Source organism: Fundulus heteroclitus, chromosome 7, assembly GCF_011125445.2.
Source record: "Fundulus heteroclitus isolate FHET01 chromosome 7, MU-UCD_Fhet_4.1, whole genome shotgun sequence".
Lineage (NCBI taxonomy): Eukaryota > Metazoa > Chordata > Actinopteri > Cyprinodontiformes > Fundulidae > Fundulus > Fundulus heteroclitus.
In genome coordinates this window covers 17,544,878-17,568,565 of record NC_046367.1, presented here as the reverse complement: position 1 = coordinate 17,568,565, position 23,688 = coordinate 17,544,878, and the positions used below count along the sequence as shown (strand labels likewise).

The following is a 23,688-nucleotide window of genomic DNA, read 5'->3' as shown; positions in this document are numbered from 1 at the left end:
GTACATCACTTTGGTCCCTTTGGTAATTTAAAGAGTTTTATAAATAAAGTTGGAATGGATTAGGAATTAGATGTTTTTCCATATAGTGATTCTTCGTTTAATGCCAAATCCACCTTGAGTGTTTGTTGCTGAAAAGTTCAATCTTTAGATTTACAAAGCATATTGTTTCAGGTTAAATCATATTAGAGTCGAGCAAGATGGGTTAATGTTTGAAATGGTGGAACAGAAAAGGCTATTTCATTGAATGCCTCAGAACATGGATAATCTCTGATGGTTGGCACAGTGACTTGGTGACCCCAAGATGCCACTTTTTGCTGCAGTTCTCCAACGGTGAGCTTTCAGTATTTTTACAGCTTATTCTCCTTATATTGTAGCGTGATTAATATGGGTTTGTGTCGGGCTTAGTACTTGGGCTAAAAGAAATGGCTTTCTGTGTTACATCATATTTATTACCCAAGGAAAGAAAACTATGTGTGTTAGACTTTCCTAGAAAACTCTGATCAGCTTAGACAAGTAAGGTATACATTCGAGAAAATGTTTCAGTTAATTTCTTTTATATATTGGTTGGGGTGCCAGTATATCTGCCACCAGACAATTATTTCTTAACCTAAAGATCTTTTTGTCAATGAATGAATGAACTGTTACACCCCTTCTCTAGTAGGAGTGCAATTAATATGCCCGGAACTGCACGAGATCAATGCTTCTAACTAATGTTTGTTGAGTTCTTTTAAAAAAAAAAATGAAAAGACGGAGAACAACATGCTGTTTATTATTCCTAAGTTAAGATGTGTTTGGAGCTTACAACACAAAATAGAAAGAAATTACATATGAATGACACTTAACTGCAAGGCAAAACCGCCCGATTTCATGACTAAGTGAATCTCCTCCTCACCTGGCTCCTTTCAGTCGCTTACAAAGGGATTTGGTGGAGGCTTGTTAGGTTCGTGGCACATTCCCTCACTGCAGCCTGAATGGGTCTTTATGGGAGAAACACCACTTTGGGATGAGGTGACAAGAAAAGGGCCGGCCTGGAGCTGAAAGCGAGACTAATACCCCTTTTTTTTGCAGCGAACAGAAGTCCAGTGTTTTCTCAGGCCCTCAGTCAGGTGGAGATGTGAGATTTCATACGCCGTCAAGTAGAAGAAATAGTTATGGAATGTTATTGCAGTAACAGAGGATGGCTTTGTGCTATTCCATTAGTTTTTTAATATGGTGAAAATCTTTCCTAATGGGTGTTGTGGTACCTGATTGAATAGGTGTAATACATCCACCTCAAAGGCAGAATAAGTCTCTTCACTCTGGCCCTTGAGTGGCCTTGAAAGCCTGATAGGTAGCCGAGACCTTACCATGTCGTCCCGCAGTAAGTACCCCCGCAATCAGGGCCCTCTGTGGTGTTTTTTAATTGAGCTTAGCCTGCTGAGTGGTAATTGATTCAGTCTGAGCTTCGGCGGAGGCACTGCTACAAGGTGCTTCTTGGCTTCCGCCTTTCTTTAATCTCCCCCTTTTGCTCTATATTGTTTGGGAATACTCACCACTGAGAAACTGCATGCTATCTTTCTTATGGAAATCAATGCTTCTTTTGGAAGGAGGCGGAATGACAGAGAGGAGTACTTCTCATGTCCTTTCATTTTCAAACCAGTGTCCTTCTCTTTAGAGGCTTCGCCATGCAGATCTCCTTGCCCTTTGGCTACTGATGTTTGGTACAAAAAAGAACCGGAGTTGTTTTGTGGACGCCGTTCTGTGGTGCGGCATCTTTTTTTTTTTTTTTCTTTCTTCCTTTCACGCGGCGTTCCTTTTCTTTACTTTCTTTCTTGTTAGTTTTCTTTCTTTTTTTTTTCTACCTTGAACCAGGCTGCCAAAGAAAGAGAGAAAAAAGAAGTGAGAAAAAAAATCAACAGAGAGGCTCAATCAGATCCAATAGTGTCTGTGAGTTTTTTTTTGGGGGGGGGGGGGTTTCAAGCAGTTTTGAGGAGAATCATCTGAGCGGCGGACGAACGAGACCAAAATGTTTTCAGTCACTTTTGATCCCGCTCAGTTCAAAGTCCCCGAGGAGAACCGAGGAAGGGAAGGAGAGACGGTTGAGCGGGGAGGCACAGACACCTAGCTTTGACCTTCTGTCTGCGCTCGCGTCCTTTGAAAGTCGCCTTGTTTTCATTAAGCCGTTCACAAGCACAAGTACAGGGCCACTGTTTGACTAGCTCCTTACCCATCAACCCCCCCACCCCCACCCCCACCCCCTCCTCTGCCCGCACCCCGTATGGTATCTTTAATAGACATTCTTTACATTCCCACACAGCTAATATCTGCAGTTTTCCCCAATTAGGGGCGAAAAATGCCAGACAGCAGATGAATAATTTAAAACATTTATAAAATATCTTGTATGTTGTAATGGATTCATTTGTGCACATATGAAAGAAAATGAAAACCCTTTCATTGTGCGATCTACACCCTTTCTGGTCTATTTCTGTTTCCCTGGTATGGGGATAATTGGCCTAAAGTCATTGCCACAATGTAGTCTAACAGTACTTGTTTGTCATTTGCACATTTAACTAGTCATTTGGGTAAGGGCTTGCAAGACTTTTTTTTTTTCAAAGAGATATTTTTTCCATGTAAATATTGGGCCTATTTCCATAATGTGCCTGCTTTTCAGGCCTTGCAGAATAGCTACTTTATCTTTACTACTAATATCTGTTTATATAGTCTCACCCCAATTATCTTTATGATTATTGAATAGCATCCATTATTCACATACAGTGAAATATTTATACATATTTTGTTAACATCATTTGAGAAGGAAGTAATTAGCTGAAATTATATCATCCTTTTCTTTTCATTTGATAGCTTCAGCGTTATTGGTCACCACTTTTATCATGGTTTCAACAGGTTTTGGAACAAAGACAGACCCACAGCATCATAGAACCTCCACCATACTTAACAGTGGACATGCTTTTCCTAATGAATCCCATTGAGTAACCAATAGATTGCTCCCTGGGCGCCGCACAGGGCAGCCCACTGCTCCCCAAGGATGATGGGTTAAAAGCAGAGAACACATTTCATTGTAATGTATGTTTCAATGTATGTTTCAATGACAATAAAGATGATATTACTATATTACTATTACTATATTACTAATGAATGGGAGTGTTCGAATCTTGTGTCTTGGAAATCTCTTTTAACAAACTTCTCAGGGCATTTGGAAGAAAAACAGGCCCTCAGCATTACAGATCCTCTGCTATACTAAACAGTGGACCTGAGACGCTTTTCCTCATATTTGCTAACAGATGGTAGTGGTGTGTTATTGGACACCACTTTTGAAGGGTGTCTTGTACCTGACAGCTTAATTACCAGCAGCATGTGAGGAGATTTTTTTTTTCTTCTTTTTTTTTTGCCAGCGTGCCACAATATTCCCCTCTCTGTGACTATCTCTCCCATGATATACATCATTGAGTAACCAATAGTCTCTTCATGTGCCTCAGGCCTGGAACTCCCCTTCATGATGATGCCACACCCCCTGATCCCAGTCAGCCTGCCCCCAGCCTCTGTCACCATGGCGATGAGCCAGATGAACCACCTAAGCACCATAGCAAACATGGCTGCTGCAGCCCAGGGCCAGAGTCTGCCTTCCAGAATGGTCACTTCTGTTATAAAGGTAAATGTTTAAAACAGATATTTATTTATTTTCATGACTCTGGGAGGTGTATACCTTTTGTCCTTCTTGTGCAACTCTTTATTCTGCATCGGATGTTTATTTTGGACGTGTACGTTTGTGGCTGCTGGGGTTGCAGGAACGTGTGCCGGACAGTCCTTCCCCTGCTCCCTCCTTAGAAGACAACAGGAGGCCTGGCAGCCACCCTTCGTCCCACCGCAGCAGCAGCGTGTCCAGCTCCCCAGCCCACACAGAAAGCTCTTCAGACAGGATACGTAAGTTTGATCGCCACATCATCAAATGAGATTTGTAGACGTTAAAGAGAAGAAGGGAGAACTGCGTATGTTCCCATTAATGACTTTGTGGTCTTTCTGCAGCAGCACACCACAACGGGCTATCGATGAACCAAGCCCTTCTAGGCCTGTCCCCCAACATTGCCCCTGGGCCGAAAGAGGGAGACCTGGCCCACGACATGAGCCACGAGGTGAAAAGGATGCACACCGACAAAGGTGAGTGAAGCTTTGTCATTAGACAAAAGAAAAAAAACACTGTGACACATAAATATCATCTACTACAGTGGTTTCCATGCCCTCTGAGAGGTTCCCCAGGCCCACAGCATTATACATCCTCAACCACACTTTTCCACTCATTAGTCCTTTGTTTTCATGCCAGATACCTTGGAGCATTGGTTTCCAAAAGCTTCATCTTTACTGACAAAAATAACCGACTTTATGTTACACGTGAGAGCTCCACCACCCGGCTTAAGACGTTAGGTCCTGCATTCAAGTCCCGACCTCTTTGGGAGGATCTCGTTAGCTTCTCCGTGTTTTTTGGCTTCCTCTCAAAGTCCAGAAAATGAAAAGAAACAAAATCACCTTTTCCCGTTATTTTAAACGTTTTTAAAAGTTGCATGGTGATGTAAATGTCTCCATTATGATACTTTTTTTTTTTTAATTGGCTGCCTTCAGTCCTCAGATGCTAGAGAACCAAAAGCTGAGGTGGTGATGAATAGACTTCTTTTCAGAAAACAAACAAATTAAATGTGAGCAATTTGAAAAAAAAAGATGCTGAATGCGATTTTGATGAAAGTGTTTTGCGGGTGAGTTGAATGGGATTGTCAGCATTACTTGTACTGGTATTTCCCAAGTAACAAAGGTTACTTTACAAAGGTCACACAAAACAGCTGCACAAATCGTCTTATTGTTAAAAACACTGAAGAAGGAAGCAAATGACAGATGACTACTAACTGATTACATGCTTTTGCACTTGTCAGCTAATCATTTAGAATTTGGTTATTTTGTTTTACTACTACTACTACTACTAATAATAATAATAATGACATTAACAAAAATAACTAGGAAAGGTACATTTAAAAAAAAGAAGCTTTAAGGCTGCTCATAACATGCCTAAAACTAATTACATTTTTTTCTTCAGCACTTACAAACTCCATTTAAACATTGACATGTGTGGAATCCACAGAAATTTAAAAATTGTTTGAAAAACATAATCATTAATATAATGATTATTTGAATAGTTTGTAATTGCTAAAACTTTTAATCCTCCCCCAGTACTGGGGGCTTAAGAGTTAATGATGCCAGCCCCTTGAACAAGGTTCCCAGGGTCTGTGAAAGAGAAACAGGCCCACAGTCCAATGGATCCTCCACCTAACTGTGGCCCTAAGGTTCCTGTCCACATATTACCCAAATAGGAACCTTTGTTTCATCCCTGACCCCTCTCGTGTGTTTGGTGTTAAAAAAGCTCCATCTTCTCATCTGACTAAAAGCGTTTGGTTCTAGTTAAAGTCTTAGCATTTGAACAATAACAAGGGCACGTGAATCTAATGGCTTACTTAACTGAACTTCAAAGGAAAAGAAAAACACAGAAAAATGCTTTTTGTTTCCATTAATTGTGTGCTGCTTCATTATCATTTTGTAAAAAAAACAAAAAAAAAAAACAATGAGAACGATGAGATAAAAACATTTCCAAGCATTGTAGATTAAATACAAAACGGAGCAAATAGATTTTTATATTCCCCGTTGGCCAACTGTGCTGTTCTGCGTGATGCAGCTGATAATGATATTAAAACCACTATGGAAATCATTGGACTGTACGCTCCCCAATGGCTGGGCTGACGTGAAGATCCGTGTTAGACCTTCACACACAGGGTGTGAAGCAGTGAATAGTAATAATTAGCAGGATCATGAGCTGAATTTATAGGTCACAAACCGTCTAACTGTGTGTGCGAGGGTGTGAGAAAAAAAAAAAAAAGGGAGAGGAGATTCACAAGAACAAAAGAGTAACGCAAACAAAGCCAGCAGAAGGGTGTTTAACCAAGCACCTGCAATCCGCCGAATGTTTTCTCAAATCTCAGCTGAAGTGCATTCTCCGTACAAGGATAATCAGCGCAACTGACTGTAATTTCTTTGCAATGTGAGGAAGAAAAAAAAAAAAAAAAAAAGCAGCGAGTGAACCCCCACAATCCCCGGCAGTTCCAGCTAGTTGACCTGTGCGCGTCCGCTCGCAAACACGCGGCGTATTATCTTTGAGATTGTCAATTCCTAATATGTCGCCGGACTTGATTAGGATTCCGAGCTCTCCGGAGTGCGCACCAGAGGTCTCTGGCTGTGGAAAAACATTTTTATAAAATAACCCATTAATGCAGAGGAGTGCAACTAAATTAGTTACCAATTTGCTGAGCATGAATTAATGAAGAGAGCTTCTCCCGGCTCCAACAGTTGTAATTTTCATAATAACCCCGGACCTTTATTTGGCAGGTTGTTTAGTTTTTTCGTTTGAAGGTTTTCATTAGTCTAATGAGGACTGTGCAAGGGCGAGCAGTCAGCACAATTTACATGAGGAAGCTATCATAATAAATGAGGCAATTTGAATAACATGCACAGGTTTATGCAGCGAGATAAGAGAGATTGTAGCTGCAAGATACAGAGGTAACCAATACATTAGAACCAACTAATAACCAAAGTAATTCCAATAAAAGCTTTAAGTGAAGGGAATAAAATTAATGATAGAAATATTGAACTGTAATGATATGATACACGATGCATTAGATTAATAAAATAAATGCAACGGCATTGTTAAAGAGGGAAAAAAAGGGGCCTCGCTATTCCGCAGCTTTGTTTATGGTGAGCTTTTTTAATTAGGCTTGTTCATCGCATCGGTTTGTTTAGATAAATGAGATAACATTCCAGTGGTTTAATGATATCTCTCCACTTGTTTGATCTTTATGATCCTGGCAGAGCATTAAATTAATCTCTCCTCGCATTGCACTCTTAGAAGGGAGCTCGGCGGGTGCAGAGGAAGGATGCGGAGCCGCGGCTCATATGGAGACTATTTAAATAGCCAGACACCTCCGAGACAGCCGCTATAATGTCTCATCGCTCATATCCTGCGAACGTGTGTCTCTTCTTTTTCATGTCGGCTCTGCTGATGAAGGACAAAGGCTGTTTGTTGTTGAGTAAAAAAAAAAAAAAAGGACAGTTTCTAAACTTGGGTCACTCAGTGCAGAGTAACCAGATGGTGTTTTTTTTTTTTACCTGAACCTGGATCCTTTTTTGCCCAACATTTTGCCTGAGACAGAAAATGGACTTAAGATACTGTTTTTTTGTTTTTTTTGGGGGGGGGGGGCAAACAGGCTGCTAAATGTTGCCTCACATGTGACTAATTGAATTGCTTCAAAAGGCAAGTCTTGTGGTGGTAGCTTCCGACAAGCCTCTGTCTCGTGAAACAGCAGGTAGCTGACAAACAAGGGGAAAATTTGAAAGGTACGAAAGCCTTTTTTTTGGCTGTAAACTCACTCTTTGGACAACAAACACTGGATATCGTTAGATTTCCTCCGGGAAAAGGTGTTTGAAACGCAAGCCATGTGCACTGTATGTATGCTCAAGTGCAGGAGTTTCATCCACTTCGCTGCGTTCCTGTTGACGATCCTGGTAAAGACGTGCAAAAGAATCTTAAAACTAATTTAAAAAAAAAAAAAAAAAAACTTTTGCAGGAGCATAAGTTCACCCTTAAAATGTTTTCCAATGTGCAAATTGAGGACAAAAATCTGACTTAGTTATGGCACATTTTTAGCCACCTCTACAAGTAGTACTTGGTGCAACCCCCATTTTGCTAACACTTAGCTGCTAAAACATTTCACAAGGTGGGAGCATACAGATAAAAGGAATCTCTCTAGATCATCCCAAGTCCTGGATCTTCTCTTATGGTTTCTTCTGTTCAGCTCTCACCACTGCTTTTCTACACACTTTGGATCTGGGGATTGCGATGATCATGGAAGAATGTTGATTTTGTGGCGGGTGTACCATTTTTATGCGTTTGATTAATGAACCAATAACCCACTCTCAGTTTTCTTATTGAAGTCAACATTTTCATTTTAGTTTCATTTAAAATTTGTCTGAGATTTCAAAGAGTTTGGAGTCTTCACTCCAAAGCCCACAGTATGACATATCATTCATCTTGGCCATGAGAGGACTTACTACATATTAATTATTTGTTTAACGTCAGATCCACCTGATACAAGAAAAATACTAAAAAAAGAAAAGAAAATCTTTACATCCAACCAATGTATGGATTAAGGCGGGACATACCGCTGTGATGAAAGCAAGAGCTGCCGAGACCAAAGACGAACCAACAATTTCATACTAAGCCGTGATTGGCTAAAACCATCCTTTGTTTGGTGCGGTACTAAGTATCACTTCGCCCAATCAGCTCGGAACGTTCTGCTGAATGACCCTCCTTTCCCCAAACGTATACGAGGGGAGCAGGCCCAGATTGATGATGTGCAGAACTAAACTAAGAGTGCTGCACATTATAAATCTGGCTTGCCAGGTTAGAAAAGCATTTACACAACTTTAATATCAACTTATTGTTTAGGATGGATGGTGTAGGAACTTTTAGGTAGTGACACTGGGGATTTACTTAAAACAGCAGTACCTTAAAATGGAATATATTTCCCTCCAAATGATGTACACAAACAAAAAGTTTTTTTTCTGCACGAAAGGCTACTTCAATGAAAGATGAATTTATATTAGGGCTTGTTTTCTATACACATTTGCCAATACGCATTTAACCGGAGCCCATGCGCTCCGGTTAAATGTTTCTGTGACGCTGAGCTGAAAGGCCTGACGAGACAGTCGGAGGCAACAATGGTATGTAAACTGATTCTGTAAGCCATATTTTAAAAGCGGATGAATCATTGGTAATATGATATCAGCTCTTCCCTGGTAAATGTTATATACACTTGTTGACACAACAGGAGACGCATCTGCAATGCCCTCCAAAGCCTGGGTGCAAGCCGTGGTGTATTGTGTCACCTAGAGGCGCATCCTTTCTTACCTGCTCTCAGCCTCTGATGCATGGTGCGTCCGCAGTGGACAGAGGTAACTTACCCCTCGCCTGCACATGTCCAGCCGATGATGACGCGTCGATGCTGCCGCTGTCTGTGGTCTCGGCATACGTTTTGTCGGACAAAGCGCATCTCTGAGTGAAAGACACCTGGACGCCGATGGGCTCGTGCAGAGAAAGGGGTATATAGTTGGAAACAAAGGATGAAAAAGACACACGCACACAAAAAAAAAAGGGATCCCCAGCCTTTGTAGTCTTTGTTCTGTTCCTTCTTTGCATATGCAGTCAGGGTGATGAAAAGGCAGGGTCGGGAGACTTTGGGTCAGGTAAAACTTTTCCACATCAATATTGCAGCGTAAATATTTCCCTGACATTGACGGCACCTCCGTACAGTATCATTAAAAGTTCCACGTGTTCGGCGGGGAGCTCCTTCTATTCATCTTTTTCCGACTTTAATGTAGCGGTGTTTTGCTCAGTCCTCCCGATGTCCTTGGCGTTGCGAGCTTCAAACACATGCTGACTACCTGACTTCCCCCCCCCCCCTTAAGTCAGGAGGCAAGATCATTAGCCATCACAACCCCGAAATGTGACTTGGCAGACAATAATGCTTTATGATCAAACAACTTGTCAGTGCGTCCTGTTGAAATGAAAGAGTGCAAAAAAATAATTCAATAGAGGATCAATCAAATTTGCCTCCCCAGCCCAGCACCGTATGAGAGACAGAGATTGCTGATGGTGCACAGAGGGGCTATTCCTCGAGGACATGGGGAGTTCATTTGGATATTTGTTCTCCCCCCTCATGAATGTTCCATTGCGTGACACCATCTCCCACTAATCACATTTCACTGAACAGAGCAAAAAAAAAAAAAAAAAAAAAAAGACGAGGGGGGTTGCTTTTAGGGACGTTGAAAAGAGAGAGGTTCTTTTTAATCTTTGAAATGCCTCAAAAGTGACAGAATGCTTTCTCCTGCCAAGACGTGAGCCTCGGATGGGGAGATAAATATGCTGTGGTCAGCTAAGTGTATCTAGTGAGCAGAGAGGCAAATTTAATAATGCATTATCATTCACTGGCGAAGGTGAAATCTCCCTGTCCATCAGAGGGGCTGAGGCCTGTTTCATGTTACCCTTCACTGCAAATGAACAAGTGCTTTACTCAGCCATACCAGAGATGCACCGCAGGCACCGGCGCTTTGCTGCAAGTCCGGACCGTCGGGGAAAAAAAACACGGGTCCGCAATCAAAGAGATCAACTCTCCGGTCTTGACTGGAGACATTCGAGATCACCGGTCGGATCTGTTTTTGAACAAAACACCTTCCATTCTTTGTGTCTCCTTTTTTTTTTCCTTTTTTTTCCCTCCCAGAGAACACAAGATGCGTTTTACATATCTGAGCATCTGCTATTATGCAGATGATGGCAACGTATTTACCTGAATGCCCTTGGACAACAGCATTTAGCAATTATGAAGATTATGTACAATGCGGGAAAAATTTGCGATTCAAAACGGTCCCCCTTCCTCACAGCCGTGGCAACTGTTGCAGACAGATAAGGTTGACCCTGAATTTGTATTTCTGTATTATTTTCGGAGACATTCGGCGGGGTTGTTTGTATAATTTAATATTTACATGTAAACAGTAATTAAGCGACGCGCGCCCCGACATCGCCAAGGCCTGGCTCTGCCAAGGTAAACACGGGGGCCCCTGGTATAGCCGTTCTCCACAGTCCATCATGTTTACAGACTTGCCTTTTTTTTTTTTTTTTTCGTGTGCTCCTCCTCGGCAAAGCCCCATAAAACACAACCGATTGGATGCTGAGCGCCGAACACAGACGCCCTTATCGCCCAGTAAGTCTACGGGCTAACTTGAGGACATTGTGAGTCAAACCTTTAAATTTTCACTCGGCGATAATTACGCCACTATACTCGAGCTTTTATATCCTTTCACAGAGAAAGTAAATCATTCCTAATAAAGAGAGGAAGAATAGGGGGCGGAGGGGAGAAGAAAAAAAAAAGTGCTTGAGGACTAATTCTCTTCACTCCCTCCCTCTCTGCTCTCTATTCCGCTTGTTGAAAGCCTTTTCTCTTTTCCTCTTTCCGAGTATTGCAGTCACCTTGACTTTGCAGCTGCAGCCTCATAGTCTGTTGCTTATCCTGTCTAACCCCGGCCTGTCAATTAGGTCTTTAAAAATTAATCTCTTTAACTGGAAATACCACGCCGGCTTTCTTTCTGTCTGTAAATGAAGTGTTGTTAATTCACGCGGCGCAAAGCCACTGTTACGAATAATGTTATCAAAACAGATTTCCACACGTTTAACACGTCTCTCTCTCTCTCTCCCCCCCCCCCCCCCGTCTTAAACCCCTTAAGTATTTTTTACGACTGTGAAAACAGGACTCTGCTAATGGATTTGCGTCAGTTTTTTTTTTTTTTTTTTTTTCTCCTCTTCTCTCCTTTTTTTCGGGAGCTTCCACAGCAGGCAGTTTGCAGAAACGAGGGGCTCCTTAAGCCGGGGCCCTTTTTAAAGTTTACACTTCCCCGTTTCCGCCTTTGTCCTTTCATCTCCGTTTAAAAAGCAGCTCAGCATATCCGAGGCTGGATTAGCGCCAGGCTTCGTCGACATTCGTTCAGCAGCAACAGCGCGGCGCAGCCTCTCCCTGTAGGATTGCAATGCCAAGCAATGACACCAATGTGTCTGCCTCATCCTCCTTGCCTTCTGTAAAAAAAAAAACAAAAAAAAACGCAGCAGAGCTCTGATCAAGCAGCAGGCTATCTGGCCAAACACACCAGGCTCCCCTACTTGTTCTATTAAAACCTGATGATTATGGGGGGATTTTCTCTCTGTTTGTTTGTTTGAATACTTAATTATCTATATGTAATTGGCATGTGCGTTGTGATGTCGGGGGCGCATTTCGGTGGCACATCCTTGCTGGGGAGCAAGCCGCTATCGGATGCAAACAGGGTTCCCCAGCCGTCCGAGTTAAGCCGCAGGAAAAGTTGCTGTAATGAATTAGCAAACGCTGAACAAAGGGACGCTGAAACAAAGACAGAAGACGTAAACGGTTTGATGATTAGCGGGTCAGACAGATTTTGGGGTGGGTTTTTGGGGGGGAGGCTTACAGTGCAAATGATCCCCCTCCTGAAACGGGGATGATTTGGGGAGAAAAAAAAAATAGCAAATCGATCGGCGAGGCCGGTTTAATCTCAGAGATTCTGCTGTCGATAAATGGAGCCGGACAACGGAGGTCAATATGCAGAGACAATCTGAACGCCTTCAAAGTGCCTCACAATAATGTCCTTCGCCAAGTATTATCCTCCTGACAGTTTGGGCTCCTAATCAATAGGTGAATTAGGGAAATCTATTATGCCTCTTTGCCTTTTTTTTCTCCCCCCGAGACAAAAGTTTATTTTACTCCTCCTGATGCGACCAAAAAGCTTCAGTTTATGGATTCCGCCCCGTGCGGCTTCTCACCCGAACCTCCCCTATCCCCTCTTCCTCATTCGTTCCGACCGCGCTCATCACTCTGCAAAACGCCATTCTGTCTCCACTCTTGCTCCATTAAGAGCTCATCTGAAGGTGTGCGCTGGCAGAAACAAAAAAAAAAAAGTCCTGCATGCTTTTATGCAGTCATCACAGTCAGCCAAGCCTGTAATCCTCAGAGGTCCGATAATGACATAGCCCCCTGCATTTATTACACGAGAAGAGAGGAGAGGAGAGGGGGAAAACGCTGACTTTGAACAAATGAACACTCTGACCTTTATGCAATAAATATGACATGGGCCGCATAAAAAGACAAGATATCTTCCTCCTGAATAGAAGTCAACACACATTCTGCTCCCTTGCCTTGTTCTCTCTTCCCGTCTCTTTTTTTGCCTCCTTTTTCTAAGCTATCCTAAGCTAACAGTAAAAACAATGTCTGAAGTTCCTAATTTCAGGCTTGCTGCACAAGATTTTGAAGTATTAAAGCGTCACAATATTTGTCAAAATGAAGTCTGTCTTGGAAAGCGCTGTTCACTTTGAGGTCAGCAAATGACCTCATCTGGTGAAGACAGTGGAAGCCATCAAAATGAAATCTAGATATGAAGGTGTCCACTTAGCTTGACATTTATTTTATAATTTTGAGACTCTTATTTTGAAGTGAAAAAGGATGGGATTCTGGATTTATTGCCTTGTTGACCAAATAAAACCACTGTTTCACTCTTTTTAGGGACTATTCAGACATCTCAGGAGGGTATTTTCCAATGAGCCCCTAACAACAACTTTAGCAATGTTTTATGTCGTTATTAGAGATTTTGTGACTTTGACGTAGGGTTAGGGTTAGTAAAGCGCTTCAAAATACCATAAGGAAACCAAAGTGCTGCACAGGTGAATAAAAATACAAGATCAAATTGTAACAATAATAGCAGTAAGCAACAACAACACAATAAAAAAAAACAATAAAGTAAACAATAAAAGGCAAAAACAGCTGATCCTGCTCTCTGGAGTTAAAATCCAGAGTAAAAGAAGAGTTCCCCAAAATTGATTTAAATGTAAGTTTGTGTGGTTCTTACTCGTCAACAAGAAGCAGGTGCTGCTGTTGGCCCCGCCCCTTTCTGAAAGCACTCACAGGGGTCCCAGTCCCCCCACAGCTGTAGTCAAAGCCCCTCTGTATTTAGATTTTGCATGCGCAAAGCCCCACGTTGCCTGATCTCCTTACCCTAGATTAGGGCAGAAGGCCCGAAAATAAATGTCTTCATTTCTGTCGACCCTTTTTTGCCCATACAGGTCATTAATAAAGACCGTATACAAAAAAGTAGCAAGTGGTGTGGTTAAAAACGATTATTTCCCTGTGATATATTAGTAGATGCTGCTAAGCTTAAAAAAAAAACAAAAGCACACTGTGTATGTTAGAAAATAATTTAATATCAAGGGTTGTCAAAGTGGGTATGAAACCCTCCCAGTGCGGGTACGGATTGACACGGAGTTTACACAAGATGCCCCGTGAAAAGCCACTCTTCTAGGTACCTGATAAGGATGACTGCATAAGGACAAAAACTGCAAAGGGGAAAAGCTCCCTTTTTCAATTGGCCGGCCGACAATAAAACATCCAAGTAGCCTCTACCACTTTTTAATTACTATTGTAGCACCATTTGGAGTATGCAGCCCTGAATTAAAGGACTATTTCACTATTTTTTGGATTACATTTTATCATTTCTTGGTCCAATCCAAAGCACTCAGACTGATCAAACTTGAATTGGATAAATTTTACACCTAAAATAGATTCTTTAAACCACCTTTAGAATTAGCAAACCTGTTTTTTTTGTATATTCATAAAAACAGATAAAGGAAATCTAATTATTTTTGATATTATAACCAACCAATATAGAGAATTAGTCTTCCCCAAACTATTGTTAAAATGTCATGTCTCATTCTCGGGATTATGTATCATCACGCCCCGTAGCTGAATGCAATATTACACAACTACGTTCTGTTACACACTGAAGCTTTTCATTTGGCCTGCTTTGAGGGCGCTAATAAACTTTGCAGACAGTTGTTGACAATTATCTGCAGACCTTCTGATTACTCTCCCAGGTAATCATTAGCAGGGCTCATCACTTAAAGCAACATTTTAGCCTCTCTCCGTCAGGAGACGGCCGTAGCAGAGAGGACGCACCTTTTCTCGGTGTGATCACTGTTTGTGATCGTCTGCTTTTGTCACCTCACACCGCCTCTCTGACAGTAAAGGATTTATGGTTATTTCCCTCCATGCAGCCTGTCCATCTGTGGCTCCATCTTCATACGGCCTTGAGAATACGATTCAATTTATTAAGGCAAAGCAATGGACTCATTACATCGGGGGTAAAAAAAAAAAAAAAAGAAAAAAAAAAAGGAAAAGGTGGCAAGCGAGAAAGTGAGAGAAAAAGGGAGAGGTGACACACTGAATTGGTTATTAATGGAAACGCGCAGCCATAGGGCAGTTGAAATTTAATGATATCCTACAAGAAAATATGAGGGTGTCACTCTCCAAAAAGTCATGCTAAATGTCAACATTTTAAGGTCCCCGGTGCTAATTTTATGCCTGTGCACAGTAATGTTTTTTGGAGAGCGTTTAGGAAACACGGCCCAGTGGCCAGCCTGATTATCCCACTCACCTTCTCTCCTCTCTCCAAAATGGGTTTGTGCAGCGAGCGATTTCATCTCTAAGTGAAGGGAACATTAGGGAGGGGGAGACGGAGGGAGCGATAGAGGAAAAACACGCGGTTTGATTTTCATGCTGTGATAAGAGAGTGGGAGCCAAATGTTACCTGTTAATCTAGCCCAAACCGACCAGGGCTCTTGACTTTGTCCCTCAGCAGGGATGGGGCAAACACTCATTTTCCTCTCTCCGTGATGAAAAGGAAATTAGCTTAAATGTGATGAGGGCACATCAGTGTGGTGTGCAGTGCATGTGTGTAATGAATGTGTATATGATTGGGGCTCTTTGTTTGCTTACATCTTTTTTCCCCTTCACTTTTACACACACACACATATATGCAAGACAGACATTTTTTTTTGTCTTGCACCAATCAACTTACGGCAGTTCCTAGAGTGAGTTTCTGCAGGCTGCAAGTCAGCGCCACGGTAGCAATCCAGTCAGCTCACAAGACGATACGATGCACGGTACTGGGTTCACAGAGCTTTGAACCCAGTATTGTGAAATGTTAGCAAAACATAGGAATCCCCAATTCAATGCTTTTTAACAAACTTTGTTTAAAAGAATCTTTTAGCAGTGTGGAAAATTCCCATCCAGTTTTGACTTGTCCTGGGATTGTGCTTTTTATACTTCGAAAATGGCTGTAATTCAGACAAGCTTTAACAATACTTAATGAAAATGTCATGAATCTCAAACTGTTTTTTTTTTTTAAAGAATCCCAGCTCACTTTAGGAACACGTTCAGCTTTGGTCAAACTAAGTACTTTCAAATTTAAACCAGAGCTCCAGTCCAGTGTCACTAAGAAAACTCCAAAATAACCTTTTAGTTTAGCAGGGTCCTTGCTAAGTTTTAAACAGTCTTTAAGTTAATAATCTCAATTTTTGGCCATACAAATTTTATTATGTCTATATTTTTCACACTAGGTTTTAAATTCTGTTTGGTCAATTGCTATATTTGTTGCATCTTAAATTAGCATTTTATTTTCTATTTTACACAAGGCCCGTTTCTGCCAAAACTATTTTGTGTGTTTATGTAATAGTAATGTAAATGCTTAATTTGCATTATCTAACACTAGAAAGACGATACATTACAAGTTTTACATGTAAATGGGGCTTTTAGTAGTAGGCTAAAAACGTTGTCACCTTAAATTTTTGGTACCCTAGGTGTAGCAACATTGGCTTTGCATGCTAGTCAAAATGTTTAAGTTACACACTTACAATTAACTTGCTTAAACTATTAGGTTAATTAGCGTTTAATTTTTATTTATTTATTTATTTATTGTTTTTATCTATCCAGTACCTACAAGGCTCCTATCTACAAGTGATTGTAACTCAGAAGTATGCAGTTCAGGTTTTATTGGCCTTAGAAATTTAGTTTTTGTTCTGCAAATAATCAAATTCAATCCAGACTGAAAAAAAAAGGGAGATACCCCTTTAATTTAGGCAGATCAGAATCAGATGTTGTCGTTAGCGGCTAACGGTTAGCATGTCATGGTGCTTTAAAACCATTTATAGCTTTTCTCTCACTGTTTCTCTTTACTACTATGTATCCAAAATATATGCAGCACAAGAGGTGTTGCTTTGGATTTTTTTTATTCATATTTTTCTCCCAAATCTCATCTTTTCCACTCACCGTACTTTTCCAAATTCCACATTTAAAAGACAAACCGCTCCTAAACCTATATATTCTCAGTTAAACAGAGAAACAACTTCAGTTAATAGGGATTGAGTTAAATTCATTAAATTAAGGGGTTTATAACATTATTTAAATGATACATGGCTTTTTTAAATAAATAGTTTTGTAAAAGTAGAAGGTATGTTTAATATCAGGGTAACAGTATGTTTTAAAACTCGACATTCTTCAGATATTAGCATAGATTTCATACTGTATTTCATCAGTTTTCCATGGTACACAGTAGCGTTGATTGTGTTCCTCCTAACTTCCTCAGCGATGATGTTCAGGACAGTCTTACTCGGGACATACAGCTCCAGAATGTCTTGGCAAACGTGAATTTCATTCATGCTGATAAATTTGCATACTGGAGCAGGGATATTGCTCGCCGATAATTTAGCCGGTAATTTTTTCCTTCATGTAATCCACCAGAAAAACGAAGCCCTTCGTCACTAGACGAAATGCTTGCCTAATTCCACGATTGCCGTCTGTACTTCCTCATCCACAGACTTCCCTTTTATGAGAAATACTGTAGCTTTTTCACATCTTGTTACATCCCTAGTAAACTGTCATGCTTTTTCAGAAAAACAAAAACAGAAAGAGGAAAAAAAATAAAAAATCATCGTCATCATGCTTAAAACCATAACTTAGCTAAAACCCATTTCCTCCCCCTCTTATTTTTTCCTAAAAGGCTCTTCAGAGTGCAGACATCATCTGCAAGATCAGCTCAGGCTCATGTTTTTTTCAAGCGCTCAAATTGCATGCAACTACTTTTTTTTTTTTTTCTCTCTCTCTCTCCCCCCCCCCCACCCTGCATCCGTGCATCGGTAGCCGAAGACAGATATCTCCCTTGACAAGATTTTTTTCCAAATCCGGTGCTTTTAAGTGCAGGTGGAATAATGCTGCGTTAGCTGCTAATGGCCGTCCGAGAGGTCATAACTGCTCCGTTTGAAAAAGGGGGGAGGCTGGTTTCTCTGCCGCGCCGTGGCATGTCAAATCAAATGTAATTGCACGGTGAAAACGCAGAGCGCCTGCGCTTGGTGTGTTTGGCTCTGCTGACAACATCCAGGTTTAGCATTCGGTTCCCCTGCTGGGAAGGAACACGGCTTTGCAAGGACAAAGGCTTCACCTGTCAATATATCACACTGACTGGCCAGCCGAATGCCCTCCTTCTCTTCTCCCTCTTTCACTCATTCTGTTTAAGCCTCCTCCACTCTAGACTAAGCCTCAGCCACCCATCCATCTTCAACCATCTACCTCTCCTTCCTTCTACTCGTCCTACCCGCTCTCTCTCTCTCTCTCTCCCTCTCTGCCTATCCTCCTCTCCTACAGCTCCCTGCGAATTTGTGTGAGTACTCAGCGTAAACGTCCTGAGGGAGCCGGTTTCAAACACAGGAACCAGAAACATATGGCACATTTTCAACTCCCAAGGTCAATTACAGCTATTTATCCAGAGATTGCGGCTAAATTTCCCAAGGTTTCTTCTAGATTTACAGCAGATTGCAATGTGTGTCTGTCACATTTTTTTTTTTTTTTTCCTCCCAACCAGGCCACTTGTCTCCGCTCGCCGTGACTTTTCTGACAAACATTTCAAAGGCTTTTGAGTGTGTGTTTTATCTCTGGTTATCATCCTCCCCACCTTTTTTTTTTTTTTTTCTTCTTCCTTTGCTTGGTCCAAATGCCACGTGCAACACAAATCTAATAACATGTAAATTGGAGATAAGCCCAGATCCCTCCGAGTGATTCTTTTTTTTTTTTTTTTTTTTTCACATTCATACTTTGTCAAGTCAATTCTTGGGCTCCTGTTTTAGTAGCATAACACATGAGGAGTGAGAAAATTAACTGGATAGGTGATTCATCATAGCTACCACACTGTCAAGGACTCCCTCTGCAGCTATTGAGAGCAGGGTGGAGGCGGAGGACGGAGAGAGTGTTGGTGGAGGACAGGGTGGGGTGGGGTGGGGGGGTTGCTGTTGTTTTAAATTATGGCATTTCATCAGAATGCATTGTATTTACAGCGGCCCATTTTTATTTGTGGCTCCTATTATCCACAGAAACAGTTGTGCATGAAATGTTATTTGTGACAGGGTGACCCGCGAGTGTATTTTTTTTTAATATGCGGTACTTCATAGTGTGTTTGTGTGTGTGTGTGTGTGAGGGGGGGTGTAACTGTACCTTCACCGTACGGTAAGCACCAGAGGCTTTCACAGCGTCTGCTGGCAGTCTTGCCAGCGTAGAAATATCACCTGGAAACAGAGCACTCCACTCTACTCCAGCGCCCCCCTCCCCATCACTCCCGACGCCTGTCGTTGTAATTAAGTTGAAGTCAATGATGGCGGCGCTAACGCTGAGAAGTAAACATGCAAACACGCTCCAAGGTTTGCAGGCAGGCAGAGGGAGGGAAATAAGGGGGACCTGCAGGCATGATGGGCCAGCGCAGGATTCTCCTGGTATGAAAACAGCGAGTAAAAATACGCTTTTACCATTTAATAGTATTAATGATGCTGATAGGTAAGAAAAAGAAAGAAAAAAAACGGAGCTTAGTATATATTTTTTTGGTCCATAAATATGTACATTTATACACTTCATAATATGCAAAAGCTAATATTTTGTTATTAATTTCCGTATTTTAAGAGCTGGAAATATTTGTAAACGGCTGATTCTTTTTATTATTTATTTTTTTATGTGAGAAAGGAGAAAGTGAGCATCTTTCAGCCATCTGACCTGCAAGGTGCTGCAGGAGGTGGAAGCTAAAGTTACTCTGGCAATTTCTTTGACATCTCATTAAAAAAGACTAAACTTTTAGCAAAATTATGAAAAAGCTAAGCAGCGGTAACAGACCCATGCCTAGGGGTGTGATAGAGTATGTATGTGTGTGTGTGTGTGTGTGTGTGTGTGTGTGTGTGTGTGTGTGTGTGTGTGTGTGTGTGTGTGTGTGTGTGTGTGTGTGTGTGTGTGTGTGTGTGGAGGGCAAAGCGCTATATTTGACTTGCCTTGAAAACTGCAGCTCCAGATCTTGTTCTGTTAAAATTTACATTCAGTTTCATTAAGCCCTGTTTGATTGCATTGATTAAATTAGCCACCTATTAGCTCTGTATTTCTTTCCTCTCCCAAACGCCGGCAGTTATGCATCGCTCCTGGTGGAAATGTTATCTGACAAGAGGTGCTGTACGGCGGTTGGGAGTCTGTCGAACACAACGCGCTGTTTGCTTTTCCCAGAGCATGACAGGTTGTTTCCCCCCTGCAACAAAGCCATCAAATATTCCCTGTGATCCAACATTGTGTTGGGAGGCGAGGCCTGCTGAGTGGGAAGCCGGAGTTTGTTAAAGCAATGATTTATGATTAATGCCAACACTAAATAAGGGACAAAGTGCCTACAGTACAAATCAATTACAAAGCTAGAACAGCAGACCTTTCCCTGAGGTCTACTAATGTCTCCAGTTGTTATGGTGATTTCATTGGAGGTGGGTGATGCATGCATGTATATATATAAAATCCACGTGATATGTCCATGTCAACCTGAGTTGAGGCCAGCCGTAATGCTTTTGATCTTTGATTAGTTACTTTTATGAGATAAAATGGGACTTTCATGTCGCTCCGATGTGCAGCCAGAGTGCCTTTCACGTCTCTGAACCTCTACGCCCACCTCAGGAAAGCAAAAGCAGGACCGCTGCAGATGAAATAAATTACCGCAGGAGTGGCTTCTTAAAAGTAGGCAATTCATTATTTTTATGAAGTCAAATTATAAACAAATTCTAATCCATTAGGCAACCATCCATTCTAATTAATCAACAGTAGTGAACTCCATCTGAAAAAAAAGGAGAAAGGTTGTTTGCTCTCTCCACGGACCAGCGGTGCGTATTTTACCAACTTCCCTATTCAGAGAGAGAGAGAGAGATGGAGAGAGGGAGAGAGGGAGAGAGGGAGAGGGAAAAAAAGTGTTTTCCAAATTACAAACCTAAACTGTGAATCTGAACACTCGACTTTTGGCGCCGGGATGTTTCCAAGGCATTTGCAGATGCTTGAAATAATCTCCAATGTTTTTGCTCAATCTGCTCTGAGGATGGGTGAAATAAATACTTTAAACTAATTAATGTAAGACCAGCTGTTCCCAGCACTTGGCTGGCGCTGGTGAATATTGATGGGAGGAGGGAGAGAGAGAGAGAGAGAGAGAAAAGCGGCGGGGGCTGTTCGGCTCCGCTCGCTGTTTGTACAAGATTCAGGCTGCCACATAAACACATATGAATACTGGATGAGAGCAGAAACCGCCAGGTTTTCACATCATATCTTACCCCCCCCCCCTAACCCCCTCCTTTCCCTATCCCCAACCTAGCATTGAATTAGCATTTGAAGAATTAATAGCTTGTGTTCAGTAAACTGCCTTTCACCAGGATGGTAGCACTTACAGGCTCTTGGCTTGATAAAAGCTCACCGGACGAAAACATGTGTCAGATCTGATGTGTCAGAGTCTGACATACTGTTTTAGTTTAAGCAAGCTGTACATGTGTTTGCCCGGTCTGCCTCCTGCTCTCCCTCCCTCCCTCCCTCCCTCCTCTGCTCCTCTTCCTCTCCTCTGTGGCCCGGCGGAGAGGCTGGACAGCAGATGGCAGGGCCCTACCCCTCCGCCAGTGATGAATGGAGGATGATGTCATCTTAGGTTTGACAGGCACCCGAGCGTCGGCGCACAAAGCGAGCCGGAGTCTCCGGGGGTCAAACTACCGGCGACGTTCCCCCCCCGTTTTTTGGAATCCGCGTGACATCTCTTAAATGGGGCTCGCTGGATTTATGTTTTGCTTGATATTGTTTAACCCCTTATGCAAAAAGGGCTTGAGAAGAAAGAGTACAAAGGAATCTCCAGAGGTGCCATCAGTCCATTGTTCTTTTTCTTTTCTTTTTGCGAGGGGAGGAACATTCGGATTGGCCTCTGGAGACCGTCGCATTCCGACTCATTCATACTTTTCTGCCACCATGTGTGTCAGAGTGGCCCGCAAGCGACCCACACACTGTACCGTTTTCTTTTTTTTTTTCTCTCTCTCTCTGAGCCAGTGATCCCTTTCCTCTGAATGTTTGATCTCACTTTCCTTTGCAGAGGACAACTCCATGTGTACTCCAACAGCGAGAGACAGCTACGAGAGGTTGTCACTGGCTGGACAGACTCTGCCTCCCGGTTTTCCATCACCATTTCTCTTCCCAGATGGCCTGTCATCAATAGAGACTCTTCTCACCAACATACAGGTACCGTCACCAGTCTGAGTCGGGCCTTGTGGGAACTTTACCATCTTGTCGCAGTTTCAAAATTCCCCTTTCGTGATAACAGGATGCCAAAGGCTTTGTTGTTATCTTTTAAAATTGTCTTAAGGACTATAATAATAATAATACACAACAACAAAAAATAAAAACAATATTACTACTACTAATAATCACATTAACTGAATCCATCCATCCATTATCTAACACGTCTATCCCTGTTGGGGTCATGAGGGGTGCTGGTGCCTGTCTCCAGCTGTCACCCTGGACAGGTCGCCAGCCTATCGCAGGGCAGCGTTAGGTGAATGAATTGTCAAACTATGTGCAACAACAAAACAGAACAGCAGTATCGACATCTAACATATGCACACAGGCTGACTGAACTCTCCTCTTGATCCGTTAAAATGGACTTTAAACGTTCCCCGTGGTAAGCAACCAGGGCTTGCATGCTTTCCTTATTGTTGCTGACTTTGGGAACAGATGTTTGCAAAATCCCTGCAGAGCGTGGACTGTACTGGCCGATATATTTACGGATATTGCAGATATATGAGCACATAACAGCCCAGGCGTAGAGTGGTATGTAAAAACCAACGGGGGAAGTCAGCCGACATACAAAGATGGACGTGATTTCCACACCTTGCAGTAAAAGTGCAGAGGTGTTTCCTCACCTGGAGTAAGAAACCAAGAAAAAAATTAGATAGATAGATAGATAGATAGATAGATAGATAGATAGATAGATAGATAGATAGATAGATAGATAGATAGATAGATAGATAGATAGATAGATAGATAGATAGATAGATAGATAGATAGATAAAATAAATACCATTTCTGTGTTTAACACCAATTGAAATTATGCTAAACAACATTATAGGCAGAATAATGAACAGTAGTTAATTATGTCATCTGCATAGAAATTGAGTTAATCATTAAAAAAACTAATGATTAGGCTACAAACAGCGAAGGGCAGAGTTCATAATGTGGAGTTCTGAGGAAACCCTTTAGAGGAAAGGGACAAAGCACCATAGACATACTGCACTTGTGAGGAACATATTATTTAAAAACCAACTTGCTTCGCTTCCAGAAAAGCCAATATGGTTCAGCCCGTTCTCTCTTTTTACCTAAAGACATTACCTTCAAATGCATGGTTAGGTACAACAACTAGATGGAGAATAAAATAAGAAGGCAAAGTCTAAAGACAACCTTTATTGTCCAGCTGTGGAGGGAAAAAAAGTGTATATAGAAAAACTGTATATGTTGTGCATGTTCGGTCTATTCAGTCCTCCATCCTTTAGTCTTTGCGGGTTCCCTGTTTAAAGCGCAACCACTGTAGAACGATCTGCTAACAATTTACAGTCAGCTTTTCTATTTATGTTTTAAGAACTATCTTAAAAGGACCAAAACAGCTCTTAAAATTCCAGTCTCAATATGTTTGGACTCTTGACAAAGCCTTAAAGAAAACGTCACCCTTGGATAGCACGAAGCTGTTTGCTGTAAAGATTTCCGTAAACTCGTTATTAACACACATGGCAAAGGTAAGGACACGGCACTTTTTCCTGCACACTAGTCGCCATCACGCTCGAGACTGTGTAAGAGCAAA

General features: G+C 41.8%; 1 protein-coding gene across 6 annotated transcripts in view; it reads left to right on the top strand.

Annotated features, from left to right (window-relative positions):
* Positions 1-23,688, top strand: part of dachd (dachshund d) — a 151,778-nt gene that overhangs the window by 114,952 nt on the left and 13,138 nt on the right. For 3 of the 6 annotated variants that reach the window (XM_036139069.1, XM_012864406.3, XM_021317420.2), the window contains 4 exons: positions 3,477-3,649; positions 3,777-3,921; positions 4,024-4,155; positions 21,931-22,076. In XM_036139069.1, the coding sequence (XP_035994962.1) occupies positions 3,477-3,649; positions 3,777-3,921; positions 4,024-4,155; positions 21,931-22,076 (596 nt within the window). The remainder of the gene's footprint in view (positions 1-3,476; positions 3,650-3,776; positions 3,922-4,023; positions 4,156-21,930; positions 22,077-23,688) is intronic. The other 3 variants (XM_036139068.1, XM_036139067.1, XM_021317421.2) reach the window with 2 other exon arrangements.